The sequence below is a fragment of the Ambystoma mexicanum genome, chromosome 10 (assembly GCF_040938575.1).
Source record: "Ambystoma mexicanum isolate Mex_15411 chromosome 10, UKY_AmexF1_1, whole genome shotgun sequence".
Taxonomy (NCBI): domain Eukaryota; kingdom Metazoa; phylum Chordata; class Amphibia; order Caudata; family Ambystomatidae; genus Ambystoma; species Ambystoma mexicanum.
The window spans coordinates 1,564,695,732-1,564,716,910 of NC_090932.1; the positions used below are offsets into that span (position 1 = coordinate 1,564,695,732).

The following is a 21,179-nucleotide window of genomic DNA, read 5'->3' on the forward strand; positions in this document are numbered from 1 at the left end:
GAAATATGTTTTTCTAAAGAAATGAGAATAAAACCAGCACTCATTTCCCCTTTGGTGGTTGAAGCCCATCACCATTTGTGCCTCTGTATTTCCAACAAACATCAGCAGCACTACTTCAACCAAAACAGTGTTGGCGTGGATAATTAATTCTGCGATGTGCTTGCCGACAAGGTTAAGCCAGCACATCATCTATGTCGTCGGTACATAATGTTACATCTTTGATGTGTTTCTTTCCTACCTTGTTCAGGAAATCAGGGTGAATGGAAATACTATTAATCGCACTCATGGTGGAGACTGTGGCCAAGCCAACCTCAGAATGCTGGCAATAGCCGCTGGTATTGAATTGAATTTAAGGTAATCTGATAGTCTGGCTGTCCTCTGTCGCAGTTTATTAGGAGGTCATGCTCAACTCAGTGAGTTCCCCTTACCCCCCCGCACCCTTCAAGCGAGTTGGCACACACCCAAAGTGTTTATATAGATTCACCTTTAGTGAGGCCTCCAACCCGTCTCGCATCCAGCCCAACAAATACTGGTGTATAGCAAGAATATATATATATATTTATTTATTTAAGGTTTGACATAACAGAAAAGCAACCAACATCAACCACAAATGCTGTGGCAACACCCGATATCACAACTTTCCGTTATTAAAGCAACACAGGTAACATTTAGAAACAGTCCATCACAAGATGCATCAGATTTAATTGCAAATTAACCAATAGAAAACATTCACAATAAAATGGAAGAAATCGTTTTGCAACACACATTAATGCTTGGTAATTCTAGTTTGGGATGCAAGGGAATAAATGGGAAATTTTGTTTTGCTCCACACATACAATTGGGATGTAATGCTTGGTAATTGTTGTTTGGAATGCAAGGGAATCAATGGGAAATTTCGTTTTGCAACACACATACAAATGAGATGTAGTGCTTTGTAATTCTGACTTTGGAATCACTGGGAATACATGGGAAGTTTTGTTTTATACCCTCTACATTCACTTGAAAGGTAGCGTTTAGGATTACTTCTTTTGGGATTCCAGACCCCACTTCTGGACAGAAGTCAGGGATTTCAGAAAGACAGTCACCCAAGTCATTATTGTCTATACCGGCTCCAACACACTGGGCATGAATTTAGTTCATTTCAAATTCTAACAACACTCATCCTGTGATTTTCTATATGAGAATAAATTGATTTAACTTCAATTCAATGCGCTAAAGATCGACACAGTTTCCCTCCTCCCCACATTTAATGCAAAGCATTAAGGTGGGCTCTTTTCAACCCAATGCAATTTACCTGGATAGGGTGATTTTCTATAGTGGAATTAATTTGACTTGGATAAAATGCAATGTGCCAAGGGCCTTCCCAGTACCACCCCCTACCCGCTGTGCCATATGGAGATTAAAGCTGGCACATTCCCCCTCACACTTTTGATGGCATTTAGGATAGCTCTACTTAAATGGGTGGCTTTGGTCAGGGAAAAACAGCAGGGCTCCTCTGAGGGCAGCACAGATCTGGTCAAGGATTTTCAGTCAAGGATTTTCTCCTGCACCCAGAGTCCCTCTGGCTCCTCTGGGGGGGGGGGTCCCAGCTAGCATCTAGATTTCCCTGTCACTGTCTCCAATGCAAGGATTGGGGCATCTCTGCTAGTTTTTCCTCGCAAGAGTCTAGCAGCAGGCTATCTCCAGGAATACAGTGAAAAGGCCCTGTTCTGAGGCAAAATTGACTTCTTATAGGGCTGATGACACTCCTATATTATCATACTTTCCACGGTAAGCATTGGCTAGCACTCTCCCTTCATCTCCCAGACACCCACTGGCTGCTAATAGGACCAGAAGTTGGGAGATATGTATGATGTAGGCTGAGGGAGGAGAAAGATTTGTCATCTCAAAATGACATGTGGGATTTATCCTTTTGTGGATCTGAAAATCTAACAACATGACAGCTACGCTAAGTTTTCAGACAGCTACATACATCTATATATTGTTGGATTCTACATTTTATAACGAGTCGGAAAATACTAATTCAATTTCGGCACGCCCTTCCTGGGCAGAGCCACTGTTTTTCACGGTTTGCTGCTACACCTGAAATAGTTACAACTCTGACACTACATACTTCCAACATTAATTTCACTCTCTATTAATCTATCAATATTTCCAATTCCTCAGATTTATGAAAATGCCAGAATCATCCCAACTGGATGTGTATCCCCTTTAGGATGAAACCGGGGTGATCTCAAAGGGGCACACAATGTGCTTTTTATTTGTGAAAATGTATTCAATGTTCAATCAATGGCACTGCATAATAGGTACTCCCAGTTTCAGATGGCTCCCTCCAATTCCTAAGTTTCTATTTCTCCTTAATCATATGACCAGCCACCTGCTCGAGCCAATGTTTATTCTACCCTCTCCTCCTGAGATTCAAATGGTCTTTGTTCAGAGCTAATGCACCATTAATGGGGAACATGACCTCAAAGGTAGGTGGTGCAAACTGAACATCCCATAATTTCAATCTACTTCTTTGTATATTTTAGCATTTAAATTGACAAGCAGATCTTCTTCTCCTGGGGTCCTTGGTCAAAGGTCTTGAGTTCAGATTTTCAAAGGCACAGCCCTTTCAGTTTAGTGAGAAAAACACCAGCTGCAACCAGCCTTCAGAAAATACAACTTTAAATCGACAAGATGCGCTTACATCTAACATTTAAGCATTATATCTAGGCCTGCTGTTCATAAATACAATCTTTCTTTTCTACTACATTGAAATAGAGGTAGATTCGCTATTACTCTGGTGCACACAGATAGGCCACAGTTACCGAAGAACCAGTGTTCATTTATGCAAAAAACGAAAGAGGCCTTTCCCTATAAATGTTGGCATTTTATGTGCTGAAATTAAGTCTCTTTGTTCCTGAAAACGCAATCTGTCATTCGACTTTATTTTTCAAATGTAAGGCATCATTCCTCCTTTTTAGCTTCCAAATGTACAGTAATTCAAATGTATGTATTTCCTTCCATGTGCACTTCACACGAAGTCAGCATCTGAAATTCCATATGTCCTTGGAATCCATTGGACGCACTCAACAGTATTCCAGTTCTAAGTCTCACTCATTTTCAGCTGAATGCTTGTACATTCCAACAAAATGGAGGAGGCCCATTCTCGCTCATTCACTAGGCCTCATGTTGAAAATCACTGTTTTGTACTGGCTTTTATATTTCAATGGAACTCCACACTTAGCCAGCCTCACTCTCACAATGGGGCCTCTGTCACTATGGGGCTGTCTTTTTACCCCACACTCTCTATTTCTTAAATGTGTACTTGTCCTCTGCTGGGATGTTACTTCTGTTGACATCTCTTTTCTTCACTTGCTCCTGCTTCTCTGCTTCTCCCTCTTAGGCTGCCATTGAAATAGCAAGATGGGTCTCAGGTTTATGAAGACGCTCCATTTCATGTTCCCTGGTGGCTATATTTGAAGTGTAGTCAAAGCAGGGAACTTGTTTGGTGGTCAGATTACATGGCATCTGCGTCTCCCTATTAATTAATCTGCATGAAGGAAATTGCTGCTACATAGGAAACCCAATAGCACACAACCCAGTGCTTTGAAACCATATAATATTAGCAATTGTTTTCCTGCAAGCTCTATTTTCTAAATTAAACATTTTTCTCCTTATAAGTAAAAAAGATGTTTGTTTTATTTGCAACGAGTAATTCAAAAATCAATCTCAAATAATGTGTGTTAGTCTTGTACCATTACAAGACAATCCATACAAATTGCAAAACTCCTTATTATCATCAATGTTTCCAAATCAATTACCAACAACAAAATGCATGCAGTTTCCTTATGATCTACTGCCAACACATGGCCATGGGTTTCGCCCACCGGGGCTTTTTCAAGGCTCGCTCTGTTGCTAACTACCTATAATTGACAATTTTAACATCTTTTGATTACTTAATATATTCTCTGTGTTTCAATCGAACCACATAAATACACAAACACACTGAAAAGAAAAAAGAAAAGATTTGGGAGAGAAAATGACAAACAAATAGGTTATTGACTAATGCACATTGTTAAAATATTGCCAGTAAGTGAGTAATTCACATGGTGTGCCAAACACATTCTGATACAAGCATTTAGCTCCCAGAAAATGAAAGAACCGCATAGGTAGGACATTAATGGCTATATTATTACAGCAGGTAAAATCAGCAACTCAATAATGGAAGAGGGGGTTCAGGAGGTTCTTTTCTATTTTTCCAAAAGCTACCTCAGTGTAAAGATTTATGTATACAGGGCCTCATTACAAGCATGGCGATTTTGTAAAGACAGCAGTAAAGTGGCAGTGATTCTCTAGCCAACACTTTACCACCACATTACCGCACTGCCATTTCTACTGCCGGTAAATCCTCTACTTGACCCCCAAAACTCATTAGGTTTAGGATGCAGTATTACCGCTCATGGTAAATCCATTGAAAACCCCCCTAGACTCCAAAACTGGGGATTAACACTGCCATATCATCACTTGTAAGCCCGTGGTAATGCCAAGGGACTGAGTGGCACTAATGGTAAATGAGTTTGGAGGCAATTCAATGGATTTGCTGGCAAAGGATTGCCAATATAGTAATGAGGACCACAGTGACTTGCGCTGGCGGTGAGTCTGCGGCGCGCTGTGTGCAAATCAGAGATTCCCGTAGCTTGTGTTGTCAGTCGTACCATGTGTTAAAAAATATCGAACAGTGATATAGACAAGGTTGGCAACAGTTTCAGAATGAATACGTATGTAAAAACAATGCTAGAAACACAAATGTACATTAAACTCCTCGGGGGTCGTTCAGTGGTCGTTGCTTAATACATAGTAACCGTGTGAGAAAAGTGCAAAACATAAAAGGAGAGAGTGATATACATAAGCGTGTGAAAGATGACTAGGCGTTGGCTATGCTCGCTGATTAAGGCACGCCTAGCAGAGGTGAGGTGATGCTATCTGGAGCGTTCCTGAGAGGCCTGCGTCTCTGAAAGGCTGGGAGGGTTGGAGGAGGGTTAGATACACGAAACCCTAATGCATGGAGAGGGTTTGACTCTCCTCTGTCCTTTGTGGCTCTTCAGAGGTGCTTTCACATAGTTGCCAACATGATCCATTCAAATCTGTAGGTGCTTATCCAAGACGACATTTTTCTTTGCATTCTGGAACTTGTAGTTCAGTTTTTCTCATTGCAAAACTCGGACTACAAGTCCCAGAATTCAAAGAAAAGAAAAACCCAGTCTGGATAAGCAGCTACAGATTGGAATCGATCATGTTGGCAACTGTGCTTTCATCACACATTTGCTTAAGACTTCACCTTAGATTTCTAAGCGTGACCTGCAGTCAAAGGGTGCAACTCCACCAGGGTCGGAAAAGCCCATCATTCATCTGTGGTCGAACATTCGGAAATGTTAAATTAGGTCATAATGACAAATATTACGGCGCTTAAAAGATAGAAGAATCTCGTATACAGCACTATGTTTGCACGGGGAACAGAATAAAAGAAAATAGGACTCTTATCATGGTCGCATTATGTTTCTATGGGCCTTAATAGGAGTTGTGCAGTCATGGTAAAACAGGCAGCATTTTAGGATACTGCCTCTTTTACCACTAAGCACCATGGGTTCTGAAAACCATATGCGCAAAAAACTGCCTGTTGGCTAGTGAGGGTGGTAGCTTCACTTAGAATGGCAGCACAGCCACACGTGGTAATACCACATGCCACCAAATTAGTCCAATGGGATGCCAAAATGGGGTGGTCCAACTCCAGGCCTCAAGGGCCAGAAACCTGACAGGTTTTCATGATATATCTCATTAATATTCAAGAGGACAAATTTGCATACATTCAGAATCATTGTATACAAATGTATCTCATGAACAATAATGAGGGGTATCATGAAAACCCGACATGGATCTAGCCCTCGAAGTCTGGAGTTGGACAAGAAGTCTGTACCCCTCTAAAGCCATGAGACACAAAGAAGCATTAAGTTGAGGCCCACATTACCTACATTGTGTCATGGAAACAAATCTCGCACACGTCACTGCAGTATTTATTTCATTTTTTTTTTTTTTGGAATTCATTTTTATTTTTATTTTTCTTACAGGTTTTCTCTTGTTTTTTTCTAAAGCAAAACATATTGAAAAGAAAATACTAAAATCAATAAAAAACAAAGTGCTTTCAGTCTTGCATCACAGAATGATCAAATAAGTCAAGAAATAGGCAGTGCACTTTCTTTGTACAGTAGCTACTTGTGCCGGGTAGGAATTGCTACCGGCCCAGTGTCATTTTTTTGGCACCAGGTTAGACACACAAAAAATCCCTTGAGGATAATTGCCTGGCAGAAGAAAACGTAACAATCAGTTTCATTGCATACCAGCCCTGGGCTTGGGGATAGCTCTAATGTTGTTTGGGGAGTTGGAGTTTTGAAAACCAAGGTTGTGTGAAAGGACTACAAGTACCACAATGCATAGGAGTCTGGGGTGACACATTCCTGAGTGAACTGTGCGGCCACTCAGAACTGCCAGTTTGTAGGAGTCTCATGTTTGTCCCCTCTTCTGTAACAGTCATCTCGTCTGGTCCGGCTTAGAAATAAAAAGAATGTTGCAATCGGAAAAGAAGCCACATTTCCGTGGTTATGGGGGGAATGTTGTCATTGCGGACCCCCAATGCTGAGGCGAAAAAGGCCGAATGTTTCCATTGATAACGTTCTGTTCCATGTTGTAAGAGAAGAGATTCTGCCATGCTAACTCGCAATGGCTTGCTGCAATGGCAGGAGTGTGTTCTGCGCCCATGTAGAGCCAACCAGGGAAACACGAAATGTGGTCATCGCTGCCTTTCTGCCCAAAGGGAATTCGAGGGCTGGGATATTTGGTGTGTCCCAATGACCAGGTGGAATAGAAGGATTGCGGTCATTGTTGACATACGATGCCCAGAAGTTATAGAAGAAAATGTGTCTTTGATGCCACCAAATTCCCATCAAAAATAAATGAATATGGTAATTGTTGCATCCATAAGACCAGATGGAATGTGGTCATTGTTTGTTCCTTAGTTCCAAGACGGAATAGAAGGACTGTGGTCACTGCTGGGTTGCTATGTCCTGTCATATCAATCATGATGGTGTTATCTCTGCCTCTCAATGTCCAGATGAAACAGAAGGGGGTGGTTTTGGCTGCCTCCCAATGCCTAGATGGAATGAGGACATGGTTGGCTCCTTGATTCCCAGATGGAATAGAAAGGAAGGTGGTAAAGAAGGTACTGACTAGGCCCTGCCAGAATAAAAGTGATGTTGTTATCGATGCCTACGATGTGCAGATGAAACAGTAGGAATGTGGTTATCATTGGCTGCAATGCCCAGATGAAGCGCAAAGAATGTGTTCAATTATGCCTCTAATGCCCAGATGAAACAGAATGACTATGGTCATCTCTGTCTGTAATTATGACCAGATGAAACAGAAGAAATGCAGTAATTGCTGTGTGCAATTCCCAGATGAAACAGAAGGAATGGGGTCATTGCTGTGTGCAATGCCCAGATGAAAAAGATGGAATGTGGTCATTGCTGTGTGCAATGCCCAGATGAGCGATGCCCAGATGAAACAGAAGTAATGTGGTCATTGCTGTGTGCAATGCCCAGAGGAGCAATGACCAGATGAAACAGAAGAAATGTGGTAATTGCTGTGTGCAATGCCCAGATGAAAAAGATGGAATGTGGTCATTGCTGTGTGCAATGCCCAGATGAAACAGAAGGAATGTGGTAATTGCGGTGTGCAATGCCCAGATGAGCATTTCCCCGATGAAACAAAAGGAATGGGGTCATTGCTGTGTGCAATGCCCAGATGAAACAGATGGAATGTGGTCATTGCTGTGTGCAATGCCCATATGAGCAATGCCCAGATGAAACAGAACGAATGTGGTCATTGCGGTGTGCAATGCCAAGATGAAACAGAACGAATGTGGCAATTGCTGAGTGCAGTGCCCATGTGGTCATTTCTGTCTTCTCAAGGCCCAGATGAAATTGAAGGACTGTGGTCTTTGCTGTGTGCAATGCCCAGATGAACAATGACCAGATGAAACAGAAGGAATATGGTCATTGCTGTTTGCAATTCCCAGATGAAACAGAAGGAATGGGGTCATTGCTGTGTGCAATGCCCAGATGAAACAGATGGAATGTGGTCATTGGTGTGTGCAATGCCCAGATGAGCAATGCCCAGATGAAACAGAAGAAATGTGGTAATTGCTGTGTGCAGTGCCCAGATGAGCAATGACCAGATGAAACAGAAGAAATGCGGTAATTGCTGTGTGCAATTCCCAGATGAAACAGAAGGAATGAGGTCATTGCTGTGTGCAATGCCCAGATGAAAAAGATGGAATGTGGTCATTGTTGTGTGCAATGCCCAAATGAGCAATGACCAGATGAAACAGAAGGAATGTGGTCATTGCTGTGTGCAATGCCCTGATGAGCAATGACCAGATGAAACAGAAGAAATGCGGTAATTGCTGCATGCAATTCCCAGATGAAACAGAAGGAATGGGGTCATTGTTGTGTGCAATGCCCAAATGAGCAATGACCAGATGAAACAGAAGGAATGTGGTCATTGCTGTGTGCAATGCCCAGATGAGCAATGACCAGATGAAACAGAAGAAATGCGGTAATTGCTGTGTGCAATTCCCAGATGAAACAGAAGGAATGGGGTCATTGCTGTGTGCAATGCCCAGATGAAACAAAAGTAATGTGGTCATTGCTGTGTGCAATGCCCAGAGGAGCAATGACCAGATGAAACAGAATAAATGTGGTAATTGCTGTGTGCAATGCCCAGATGAAGAAGATGGAATGTGGTCATTGCTGTGTGCAATGCCCAGATGAGCAATGCCCAGATGAAACAGAAGGAATGTGGTAATTGCGGTGTGCAATGCCCAGATGAGAATTTCCCCGATGAAACAGAAGGAATGGGGTCATTGCTGTGTGCAATGCCCAGATGAAACAGATGGAATGTGGTCATTGCAGTGTGCAATGCCAAGATGAAACAGAAGTAATGTGGTAATTGCTGAGTGCAGTGCCCATGTGGTCATTTCTGTCTTCTCAAAGCCCAAATGAAATTGAAGGGATGTGGTATTTGCTGTGTGCAATGCCCAGATGAGCAATGACCAGATGAAACAGAAGAAATGTGGTAATTGCTGCGTGCAGTGCCCATGTGGTCATTTCTGTCTTCTCAAGGCCCAGATGAAATTGAAGGACTGTGGTCTTTGCTGTGTGCAATGCCCAGATGAACAATGACCAGATGAAACAGAAGGAATGTGGTCATTGCTGTTTGTAATTCCCAGATGAAACAGAAGGAATGGGGTCATTGCTGTGTGCAATGCCCAGATGAAACAGATGGAATGTGGTCATTGCTGTGTGCAATGCCCAGATGAAACAGATGGAATGTGGTCATTGGTGTGTGCAATGCCCAGATGAGCAATGCCCAGAAGAAACAGAAGAAATGTGGTAATTGCTGTGTGCAGTGCCAATGTGGTCATTTCTGTGTTCTCAAGGCTCAGATGAAATTGAAGGAATGTGTCATTGCTTGCTGCCCAGTGCCCACGGGGAGCTTGTGAGGGCGGCCCATTCATAACAAGACTGATATATCTTTTAAAATCTGTGCACAGAGATTTTACGCTCACACGATTGAGGTATTTCCTCATATATAAAGTACTGCTAGCTAACCCCTCCCTACCTGTACCTGTATTTTTGGGATTTCAAATATATATGTTACGCGGCCATAACTTGCCATTGCATCTCCATCTGTATGTTGTATAATGTCTATGGGCAAATGATGGCCTCGCTTTTTTTGCCACATACATGATCACTGCACAGGGATCAATGGGAGCGGTGACCCAAAACTCATCTCACTTTAAGGAATTCCCGCAAGACGGGACAAGGCGCCTGAGCGGCCGGGTCCAGGTCCCCTCGGATGACGAACTCTGGGAACAGCCCGGAAATGATCCCTGGGAGGAGAGTGAAGGCGGACTGGAAGGTACGTTGGAGTCTGGTGAAGGTCGGTCGATGTCAAAGTCAGGGGCGACTCGACCACAGCGAATTCGGCACCGACCTCGCAGGTGGATTGAAGAAATGGACTAGGGACTCGTTAAACCACCGCCTGTTGCGAAGAGTTTGAGCGTTTGTTTAAAAAGGGGGGAGATGTCATGTTGATGTATCCATGGGGATCAGGACGGGAAGAGGGGAACAGGACAGGGAAGTGACGGAAGAGGGCGGGGGCAGGGAAGAGGGAAGTTCATGTTGGGTTGTGAAATAAAGAGGACGTTTATTGGAACGCTCCCGTGTGAGGCCCATTATTGCTGCGCACCGCGCTCCCGCTCCGCGGGACATCACAATGGCGACGAAGGTGGGATGAGCCGCGGCGCCTCCAGACACAGGAGAGACGAACGCCGCCCACCCACCCACACCCGTGAACGGGAGAAGAGTCGCAGGGGGAAACGCGACCAGCACCAGTAGGTGGGAACGCGAGCTCGCCTGCGCCGCCCAGGCCCAGCCTCGCCCGACTCCCCAGAGTGCAAGGAGACGCCCGCGGCTGGGGGAGCCGGAGCTCGCCGCTACATCCCCGCTGAAGCCAGCTCCGCCCGACGCACGAGAAGCGGAGGGGGACACCCACGGCTGGGAGCCGGAGCTCGCTGTGCCTCTCCCTCTACGGAAGAGAACCCCGCCCGACACGTATGAGCAGCAAGGACACACGTGGCTGGTAGCACGCGCTCGCCCGTGTTTCCCCACCTTCCCTGCCCACGCAGCCAAAGCAGAACACAAACAAGGCTTGGGCCGCGACGGTGAACGCGTGTAAGAGCGGGAAACACGCCACAACCCTGTGGCCTGAAGGTACGCCATCCAAGCAAGAGGGAGAGAGAGACCCAGAGAGAGCAACACACGCACGAGAAGTCGCCATGGAGGAATATCCAGCACCAACCCCACCCCGAGCACGTCTGCTGCCCAAGACCATACCCTGACCGACCAACGGGACAAGGACTCAGGTGAAGACCGCCCAAGACGGAGGGAAAGAAGGAGATTCGTGATGCGTGCTAGACCAGAGAGAAGATCACGACGTCACGTGCGATATTTGGTAGAACAATCGCACACCGAATCAGATTCCAGCTCGTCGGGGAGCGATCAAAAGAAGAAAGCTTACGTCTACGCTCTAGGAAACCCCACAGCCACAGCACATAGTCCAATGCTTATTATAAAGCTGCAGGAAAGACCAACTGAATTCCTCATAGATACTGGCGCCACCGTCAATGTGGTGAGTGAGCAAGTGTTCGCCGAACTGACACCAAAACCCAAGCTCCAACCGGCCAAGGTTGACATATATGTATACGGAGCCAAGGCACCACTGAAATGCCTAGGGCTATTCAGTGGACTATGTCGCTACAAAGGACAAGAAATGAGAGTACCAATCCACGTCCTGGCCACCGAAACCAACAGCGGCTGTGTGTTAAGTTTCAAGGCTGCGGCAGACATGGGTCTGATACACATATTATATAACATCATGGTTCACAAATACATCGACCCCGTTGAAATGGTCAACAACCTGTATCCCAGAATATTCAAAGGGATAGGGAAACTCTGAAACCGACAAATCAAACTACACGTCGACAATTCAATACACCCGGTAGCCCAACCTTACCGAGGAATCCCAGTGAACATTCAGAGGAAGGTGGAGGACGAACTCCAGAAGCTCCTAGAACAAGACATCATTGAGAAGGCCACGGGGCCCACCACATGGGTGTCACCCATCGTCCCAGTCCCAAAAAAAGGGTCCGAAGCGATCAGGTTGTGTGTCGACATGCGACGCCCAAACCAAGCAATCCTAAGAGAAAGACACCCTGCGCCACGAATCACCGACATGATTCATCTGTTGAACGGAGCGAAAGTCTTTTCGAAATTGGACTTACAGAAAGGATATCATCAGCTCGTCCTACACCCCGAGAGCCGCAACATAACCACGTTTGTCACTCAAGTTGGTCTTTTCAGGTATAAGAGACTGAGTTTCGGGGTATCATCTGCTGCGGAAATCTTCCAAGCGGAGGTGCACAATGTAATAAAGCACATCCCGAACTGTCTGAACTATTCCGACGACATCTTAGTATTTGGTACCGATGCAAACAAACACGATGAGACCCTCCTGAAAGTGTGTAAAGCTCTACATGAAGCCAACCTCACGCTTAACAGAGACAAATGTGAGTTCCGGAAGAAGACGCTAAAGTTCTTTGGCCACATCTTCTCAGAATCCGGCATGACCCCAGACCCAGATAAGGTGTCGGCCCTAAACAACACGGCAGCACCCAGCAACGTTTCGGAACTTCGTTCATTTCTAGGACTTGCCAGCTATTGCAGCAGAGACATCAAGGACTTTGCATCCGTAAGCGAGCCCCTGCGGAAGCTCACGCACCAGAACGAAAAATTTGAATGGACAGAGGAGTGCCATGAAGCTTTCACAACCATCAGGAAAAGAGTAGCACTGGCAGAGAACATGTCCTATTACGACCCCAACAGGAAGACTGAATTAACGGTCGACGCCAGTCCCGTCGGCCTGGGCGCCATCCTAGCTTAATTTGACCCAAGGGAACCACTACAGAGACACATCGTGGCCTACGCCAGTCGCAGCCTGTCTAACACAGAACAGGCCTATTCCAAAGCAGAGAAAGAGGGGTTGGCCATCGTATGGGCATGCGAACACTTCCATCTATTCCTGTACGGAAAACCGTTCCAAGTAGTCACAGATCATCAAGCACTGCTTTTTCTCTATGGTAACCCCCAGGCAAAATTGCCACCAAGAATTGCCTGGTGGGGACTTCAAGATTACGCATTCGACATCATCCACCGGCCAGGGAAAGGTGATAACCACACAGATTTTCTATCGCGGCGATCACGGGGAGAAAGCACTCCGGAGCCTTCAGTCGCGGATCGCGATCTTAGATACCTGATCCATCAAACCACGCTGGAGGGTGTCAACACAGAAGAACTAGCGAGAGAAACAGAGAATGATCCCGCATGCAACATCATCCGAGAAGGCTTAGAATCAGGATTATGGCGGAGGGCCAAAGAAAGAGGAAAAGCAACTGGGGGACAGACATGGGAAGATGTAGAGCGACTTCTACTGGTGAAAGAAGAGCTGACCTTGTCGGAAGATCACCTCCTACTCAAAGGCTGCAAATTAGTAATCCCGGAGGCCATGAGAACATAAATAATCAATCTAGCCCATGGGATTCACAGAGGCATAGTCTCCACTCAGCGCATGTTACGCCAAAAGGTCTGGTTTCCGCACATGGATGCCCGAGTGGAAACCATACTAAAAGCATGCCCCACGTGCTGCCTCATTACGCCCAAGCGGCACCCTGAACCCTTACGGATGTCAGCACTTCCGCAGAACATATGGGAAGAGTGGCCGCGGACTTCTTTGGGCCCATTGAAGGAGGAAATTATGTTCTGGACTCATGGACGAATACTCGAGGTACCTGGAAGTGCGGTTGATCTCCTCCACGGCCGCACATCACGTCATCCCTCCACTGGACCACATCTTCTCGGCATATGGCATACCCAAGATACTCAAGACGGATAACGGCGCCCCATTCAGCGGACACCAATTTGCCCAGTTCGCGGATTACCTAGGGTTCCGCCATAGGAAGGTTACACCTTTATGGCCGGAGGCCAATGGAATGATCGAACGATTTATGGCCAACCTCAAGCGGGCCCTACAGGTTGCCCACATCACGGAACAACCCTACGAACAGGTACTGAATCAGTTGTTGCGGGACTACCGCGGGACCACCCACAGTACGACCGGGAAGACTCCCGCAGAACTTATGTTTGGGCGAAACACGCAAACCAGACTTCCTCAAGCGGAGGCCATCACGTCCCGGCCAACCGCGGATCCAGAGGTCAGGGCAAGAGATGATGCCGCTAAGAGCCGAATGAAGGAGTACGCTGACACTCGGAGGAGAGCTCAACCCTCTCCGCTAGCCGTGGGTGATGTAGTGGCAGTTCGACAACCAACAACACACAAATACACCTCGGCATTTCGAGATGAACCCCTCCTCATCACGCACCGGAAAGGGACAATGATCACTGCACAGGGATCAATGGGAGCGGCGACCCGAAACTCATCTCACTTTAAGGAATTCCCGCAAGATGGGACAAGGCGCCTGAGCGGCCGGGTCCAGGTCCCCTCGGATGACGAACTCTGGGAACAGCCCGGAAATGATCCCTGGGAGGAGATTGAAGGCGGACTGGAAGGTACGTTGGAGGCTGGTGAAGGTCGGTCGATGTCAGAGTCAGGGGCGACTCGACCACAGCGAATTCGGCACCGACCTCGCAGGTGGATTGAAGAAATGGACTAGGGACTCGTTAAACCACCGCCTGTTGCGAAGAGTTCGAGCGTTTGTTTAAAAAGGGGGGCGATGTCATGTTGACATATCCATGGGGATCAGGGCGGGAAGAGGGGAACAGGACAGGGAAGTGACGGAAGGGGGCGGGGGCAGGGAAGAGGGAAGTTCATGTTGGGTTGTGAAATAAAGAGGACGTTTATTGCAACGCTCCCGTGTGAGGCCCATTATTGCTGCGCGCCGCGGGACACCACACCATCATTCCCAATGTTCACTCTTCTAGGCGTGGTGCTGTTATCACACATCCGCTGTAGTGAGCTGGCCGAGGGTGGTTAGAGCAGTCCGCGAATCAATACGCCCTCTGACAGGATTCGGCCGGTGACAGCAGCTCAGGGGGCAGGCTGACCACCTTTAATTGGAAACATTTTAACGGTTTGGCAAAAGGAACGTTTTAAAGGACCCCAGGTCGCGAGAGTGAACTTTTGCGTCATCAGAGATGGCCAGCGGTGGCCAGGCCGTGCAATGCTGCAGTCGGTATCACACCGCGCACCAAGCCACACAGTAAGAAATCAAGAGTTCACACGCAGCGTGGCCGTGATGAGCCTCTCTGGGCATCTGATTGCAATGCCACGACGACCCCCCCTTGCCCTCGCCGCCTCCTGACACCGCAGTTCTGACGCATCACGCGGCCTCCTCCACACCCTGCACACCCCACTGCGGGTCCCCGATCAGCTTTTGTTGTGGAGATTAATCCGTGGCATACCGTGAATGAGATGAACCGAGGAACGCTGCCGTGCACATCCCGGGCACTCGCTGGACGTGTCCCTTATGCGGCCACACAGGCGGCCAGACACCGGCCCGAACCAGTCGACGCGGAGGTCCCCCCTCGTACTAGAAATGTCCTAAATTGTCTCGCGATGCTCGCACTGGACTCGTCCGGCCATGCTGCCATGTGTGCCTGTTCCCGCTGTACACCAGACACGCTATGCAGTGAGTATAGCAGTACCAGGCGTGTCACAATATTCTGATTACATTGAAGCAGAAGTTACCTTGCGCCGCTGCAGAGCGCTTAGGGCACCTTGTCTATATGAGCCCCACTACCCACATCGCCTGGAAGTGGCAGCATGGGGTGTAGACGGAGCCTCGCCCAACGTGAGGCAAAGGTATGCGTGGTCCCCTCTCCCTGCAGATGCACAGAGAGTTCCTTGTCCAGGCGCGCCAGTGCAGGGATTCCCTCTTCCCTGGGCAAGGTGACATGTTACAGGCCACCAAATCCACATTCTGCTTGCTGTGATGGCGCCCCCTGCTGGCCAACAACCTAGCCAGTTGCCTCAATATCCGACTGGTTTGGGCCAGCTCCGTGTTCCAGGGTTTCCTCTGGGAAAGGTCTCTTGCTGCAGAAGCTTGCGGGACACCTTCTGTCTCTTCACCTCTGGCATGTCTCAAAAGGTAAGGAGTAAGTCGAGTCCTGGCGCCCTCCTTCTGAACACAGGTGCCCCGCCTCCCACTGCTCTTCTTTCAGCGGCTGTTGCCCACTGCGGGCGGCGGCCTGGCCATCGCCGTCTGGGCTCTCATAGATGGTGGGCAGTGTGGTTTGCTGGCACAGCCGCCGGCGCAGCCCCACCAGTAGCGGCTGCGGCATGGAGGAGACGTCCACGTTGTTGCCCAGGTCTACCCATGCCAGGAAGGGGAACTTGACAGCGTCCTTGATGGCATCGGTTAGGTCCTTCATGGTGGCCTTGGTGAGGCGGTTGCCATTGAGTGCCAGGTGGGTGAGCTTGGGTAGGGAGGCCAGGGTGGGTAGAAGTAGTGCCACGGCGTCGTCTGTCAGCTCGGTGAAACTCATGTCGATGGCGGTGAGGTTCTCGCCGTGGTGCTGCAGGTAATAGGCGATGCGGTGGGCATCTCTGGTAGAGAGCGGGATGCCGGACAGATCCAGGGAGTCACTGCGGACCATCTTCTGCAGGCCGGCCTTCAAGCTGCACGGAAAGGGATGGGAGAGTACAAGTTAGGTGTGTTTGCGGAAAACATGGCTGCTTACATTTCGAAATTGTATAGTAAGTTAATACCAAACATCCTCTATTTAAGTCAGGGTTTTAAGTGGCCTGGAGCTAGATGGGCAGAGCCCTGGCAGTTTTCAAAAAGTGCTCTGGAGCCAGGGCTCTGCCTCGCCCTATAGTCCCAACCCAGTCAGGCACTCATCAGAGCAGCATAGTTAAAGGGCTGCCTGCAGAGGTTGGCACTTCTAATTAGAAAAAAAGAAGAGGCGGGAGCACCAAAACAGTATAATAGCAGTGTGCTGCCTATCATCATGTTTCTCAATTGGTGTCGCCGGCCCCACAGGCAACCCTTTAACCACTCAGCTATGTTGAATTACCGGGCTATCTGAGGGGGTTGGCGCCTCTCATGAGGAAACAAAAGGAGAGGTGAGCACACTGCTATCATTCCTTTTGGACTGCCGGCCTGCCTTTCTTTTTGTTTGTTAATCACAGACCCTCACCTCCCCCCCCCCACCCTGCAGGCAGCCCTTTTACAGCTGCCTGTCGAGGGCGGAATCTGTATTTAAGAAACAAAAAGAGAAGAAGCCACATCAAAAGCAATGACAGCAATGCGCTCTGCCACTCCCGCTTACCTCCCACTGCCTGCCCAAGTTTGGAGCCAAACAAGTCCCCTCCATGCACTTAGGACACGCTCCAGTGCTAACGCCCCATCGCGATTCCTCGCCCCACTTAAAGCACTGACATTAGAGGATGAGAAAGGAGGAAACCCATCCCCTTTATGTGCACTGCAAAATGCATCTTTAAGGTACTTCTACCCAGGATCATCTTTGCCTGTGCAGCTCCGGGACTTTCCTCCGGGAACTAAAAGCCCGAGCAGAAGATGTGGGTATGCGCCTTACTGACCAGGGAAACCACCGCTTTTAGCTTCTATAATTTAAATAACAAGCTCAGAAAAAAACATGGGTATCTGGAGACAGCTTTCATTTCAAACATGACTTTGCCAGCCAAAGACTCATATGTTTGCCATTTGCCAATGTGTAAGCTTTTGGCCTGTGAAGGTCGGACGGTGGCTAGGCACTGAATGGGCAGTGGGAGAGTAACAGATACAGTGAATGGTTGCTGGATTGGCCATAGATGCAGTGACTGGGCAATGGATGGCCAATGGGTGCAGCGAATGAGCACTGTGTGGGGAATAGAGGATACAAGATGGCACCCTGGCATAGCACAGAAACTGGGTCACTGATGTGTAGCCCCCTTTTCAGCCGGTTTATCCTTCTGTAATTGTACCTGATCCTGGTGTAGGACCCTTTGGGGAAAACCTTCTGGGGTATGACCCCTCTTGGTGCGATACCTCTTACTCTGATTTAAAGCATTTTGGTGGAAGCCCTCCCAGTATATCGCACCCTGGTCTAGGCCCCTTGGTGTCAGACCTCTAAGTGTAATTCACCCTGATGTAAGATCTCTCGGTAAAATACCTCTTATGGTGTGCTGTCCTGGGTATGGGCTCCTGCTGTAAGACCTCTTAGAGCATGGCATCGTGGCATAAGGCCTCTTAGAGCATGGCATCCTGGTGTAAGATCTCTTAGAGCATGGCATCCTGGTATAAGGCCTCTTGCGTAAGACCTCTTAGAAATGGCATCCTGGTATAAGGCCTCTTGCGTAAGACCTCTTAGAAATGGCATCCTGGTATAAGGCCTCTTGCGTAAGACCTCTTAGAGCATGGCATCCTGGTATTCTGCTGCATTTATAAAGATCGCATTGCTGAGAGGAACGTTACCTTCTCTTCTACGTCTGCCACAGCATTGCGAGCACTCGAGAGCTCTTGCTGTGGGGCCGGTGCTTCCTGGAGGAGGCGGACCTCGTCCAGGTCACGTGACCGATCACGGGTCTTTAACCCACCATTTATTGGAGGACCAGCCACCCTTGCGGCGTTAAGCCCGCAGCGGGGACAAGGGCGCAGCTTTAACTGTACTGTTTGGCTGCTGTTCAGCTCTGGTAGGCTCCCGCCTTGGCAGGAGTCTTTGTGGGTAACATTAACATCCGGCAAATGTGTTCTACTTAAATTGATTATAGTAGGTTTATTAGCCTTCCTACCAGGATTTTGAGTTTTGGGCCAGGAACCTCTAGTAAGCCCGGATATTGTCCATCTTGTCTGGCTATTTTGGTTTCTGTTTTGGAGGGTTGTCATGTGGGAGGATTCATGATTATTTAACCCCTCAGGAGGATACTAGAGCCAGTTGACTGCTACATTTAGTTGGACACTGGGGAGGAGAGACGGACTAAGGCGGCTCCTCAAGCCATCAGGCGTTCCCAAGGCAGTGAATACTTAATAAGAATATTTTAAATTTTGGTTACAGCCATTCTGAAATGTGTTGAATGTGATATATATTTGAACCAAATTGCTTTCCCTCTCAGCTTTTATTCTACATCTTATTTCCAATTTCTACAGTGGGGTATCTTTTTAATATTCACTATTGTTTTATTAGGTTGTGATTTATTTGCTGGAAAGTTTAAAGTTTTACTCTGCTGATTTCTAATTAGAGGCTGCGAGTTATACTCTCCTCTCTCCTTTTTCTATTTTATTTGAAAAGAGTGTTTGTGTACAATTGATATATATGAATAAGCCTGCACTTAGAAGCGGGTTTGAAACTGTGGAAAGTGACGAGTATAATGTAATAGAGGGGCAATCAAGCTCGCCGATCAATAGCAAGGTGCCTCCTAACATGGATTCTATGGAAAACAGGGTTGCCGCTAGCATATCAGTGGCAGTCAGTGGTGGAGAGACAAATCATGCAACGGAGGTGAGTGGGGACGGACGTCCCATCACTGATTTAGTAGTTTTGGAGACGCAAGTTCTTAAGGGAGGGAATCAAGTCATGCTAGACACAGATGCTCCTGGGACTTATAGGGAAAGGTTGGACTGTAGACAAGACCTTACAGATGAAGAATGTCTTCAACAAAGTTTATGTGGTACTAAAAGGGTGGTTCGTTTTCATGCATCCACCCCTCTTCAGAAAATGATCTTTAGTGAAAAATTGAAAGCTAGGAAAACCCTTGGTTTAGATCAATCTAGATTGAATATGACAGGTAATAATAAGGGTAATTGTTAGGAAAGATTTCTTAATTGTGGGTAATTTTCCTTCCCTGTGGCAACCCCTAAACTTTTTGCTGTTGTTTTCACCATGATCTAGACTTTGCCAGAGAAGTGCAGCCTTCGGCCGCACTCCTCTGGGCTTTCGCTCCATTCTTACGGGGAAACTGACATGCCCTTAAGACAGTCAGTACCGGGAAACGTTGTTTTCCATAGTTCTTTTATCATGTTGCAGCTTTCGCGCAACATGGCACAAGAGGGCACTGTAAGCTAAGTTACTGCTCTCTTGGGTCTCTAGTCTTCTACAGGCCCTAGATACTCTCTTTGGATTGTTAACGAACGGTGCAAGTGAATCACGGACGGGACTGGTGGCAGCAATCGTTTCTTTGTGTTTTGAGCTCCTTTTGGCTGTTTAAGCGCGTTTCTCGCGCTTGGCCCAAAATGGTGGTCTGGCTCCCGAAATGGCCAGACCACGAGGCTCTTTGTCCTGTCCGCTGACCGTCTTTCCCCCTTCACCTTCCCCAGGTCGAGCCGACCCGGGGCCTCCCTTATTTGGGCGTGTACTTTCCCACGAAACACAGATGCTTTTGCGGGCTTCTACAGGCCTTGTGTGTGCCTCCAGGATGTGGGCTGGGATGTCTGGTCCCAATACACATCCTGGGTGCCAGAGAGTCTATTGTGTCGTGAATGCCTGGGACCACTGTGGTCCGTGATAGGTCCACGTATGGTGTGAGTGTTTTGTGAGCAGATATCCCATTGGGTCTCCTCCGTTTTGGCGCGAAGGGAACCGTGGATAAGAGGAGGCTGGAAACACCATTACCATGTCGATCTCCTGAGTTCGCACGAACAAAGGAATACAGGAGCCAAGTATTCTGCAACTACGAGGCTGAACCGAGGAATCGCTGGTGACCCGCTGACGCACTGCTCCTCTGCACTGCTGTCGCTTGGTGAAACCCTTTCTACCTCTGATCTAACGAGAAGGCCTGTACTGGTACTTCGACCCCTTGGAATAGTGGGAACAACTATTCTCGGCATCTTCATCATCTCCTGCACGTAAGCCTTTGGAAGTGTCTCTGGACCATCCAGTGGACTGACCAGCCTACCCAGGAGTCTTGCTCTGTAACCACCGTCAGGTTGTGTTGTATTACGAGTCCTTATCACTCTCACACGATTCTTACACTTGGCATTCCCAGGTCTGAAGTGAATATTGTACATTGGGCTGAAATACACACGGCCACTCCGTTGCCCTGCTGTGGTAACAAACTGTGGGGGTTCACTGCGTTTGGGACATCCTCAACTCTAACTTCTGCTGCTGCGGAATCTACACGACGCCAAGACGTCCCCTGCTCGTATCTGAACCTGCCAGCATTGAAACTGACGTGGAGAAGCCTGGGTCTGCCTGCATCAGGGACCGGTGAGTAGCATCGCTAGGAACTGGTCGCCCTCCTACAGTAGCCCATAGCTTTTCCCCGCTGTGTCTAACAGCATGCCTTTCCGTACTCGCGCTCTGCTTCTGCCCACAGTGGAGGCTGCGCTTGAGTCACAGAGCTCTGTTCATCTTCATTTGTTCATCGAACTAAACTGCCTGATTCCCTCGAAGAGACTCCCCTTTGCCCGTTGGCACCAGCGTGTGCAGGTACTTTTGAGCACAAGGCTCCACTCTTCGTAGGGCTCGGACTTCCTTTTAGTTAGGTGTCTCTGAAGGCGGACTGGGTCT

General features: G+C 47.8%; 1 protein-coding gene across 1 annotated transcript in view; it reads right to left on the bottom strand.

The window, feature by feature from the left end:
* Window positions 1–541: 541 nt before the first annotated feature.
* The window catches only part of LRRC75B (leucine rich repeat containing 75B), a 270,255-nt gene continuing 249,617 nt past the window's right edge, over window positions 542–21,179 (bottom strand). Inside the window, exon 4 of the mRNA XM_069619869.1 lies at window positions 542–16,350. Within this exon, the coding sequence (XP_069475970.1) occupies window positions 15,798–16,350 (553 nt within the window). The 3' untranslated portion in view covers window positions 542–15,797. The remainder of the gene's footprint in view (window positions 16,351–21,179) is intronic.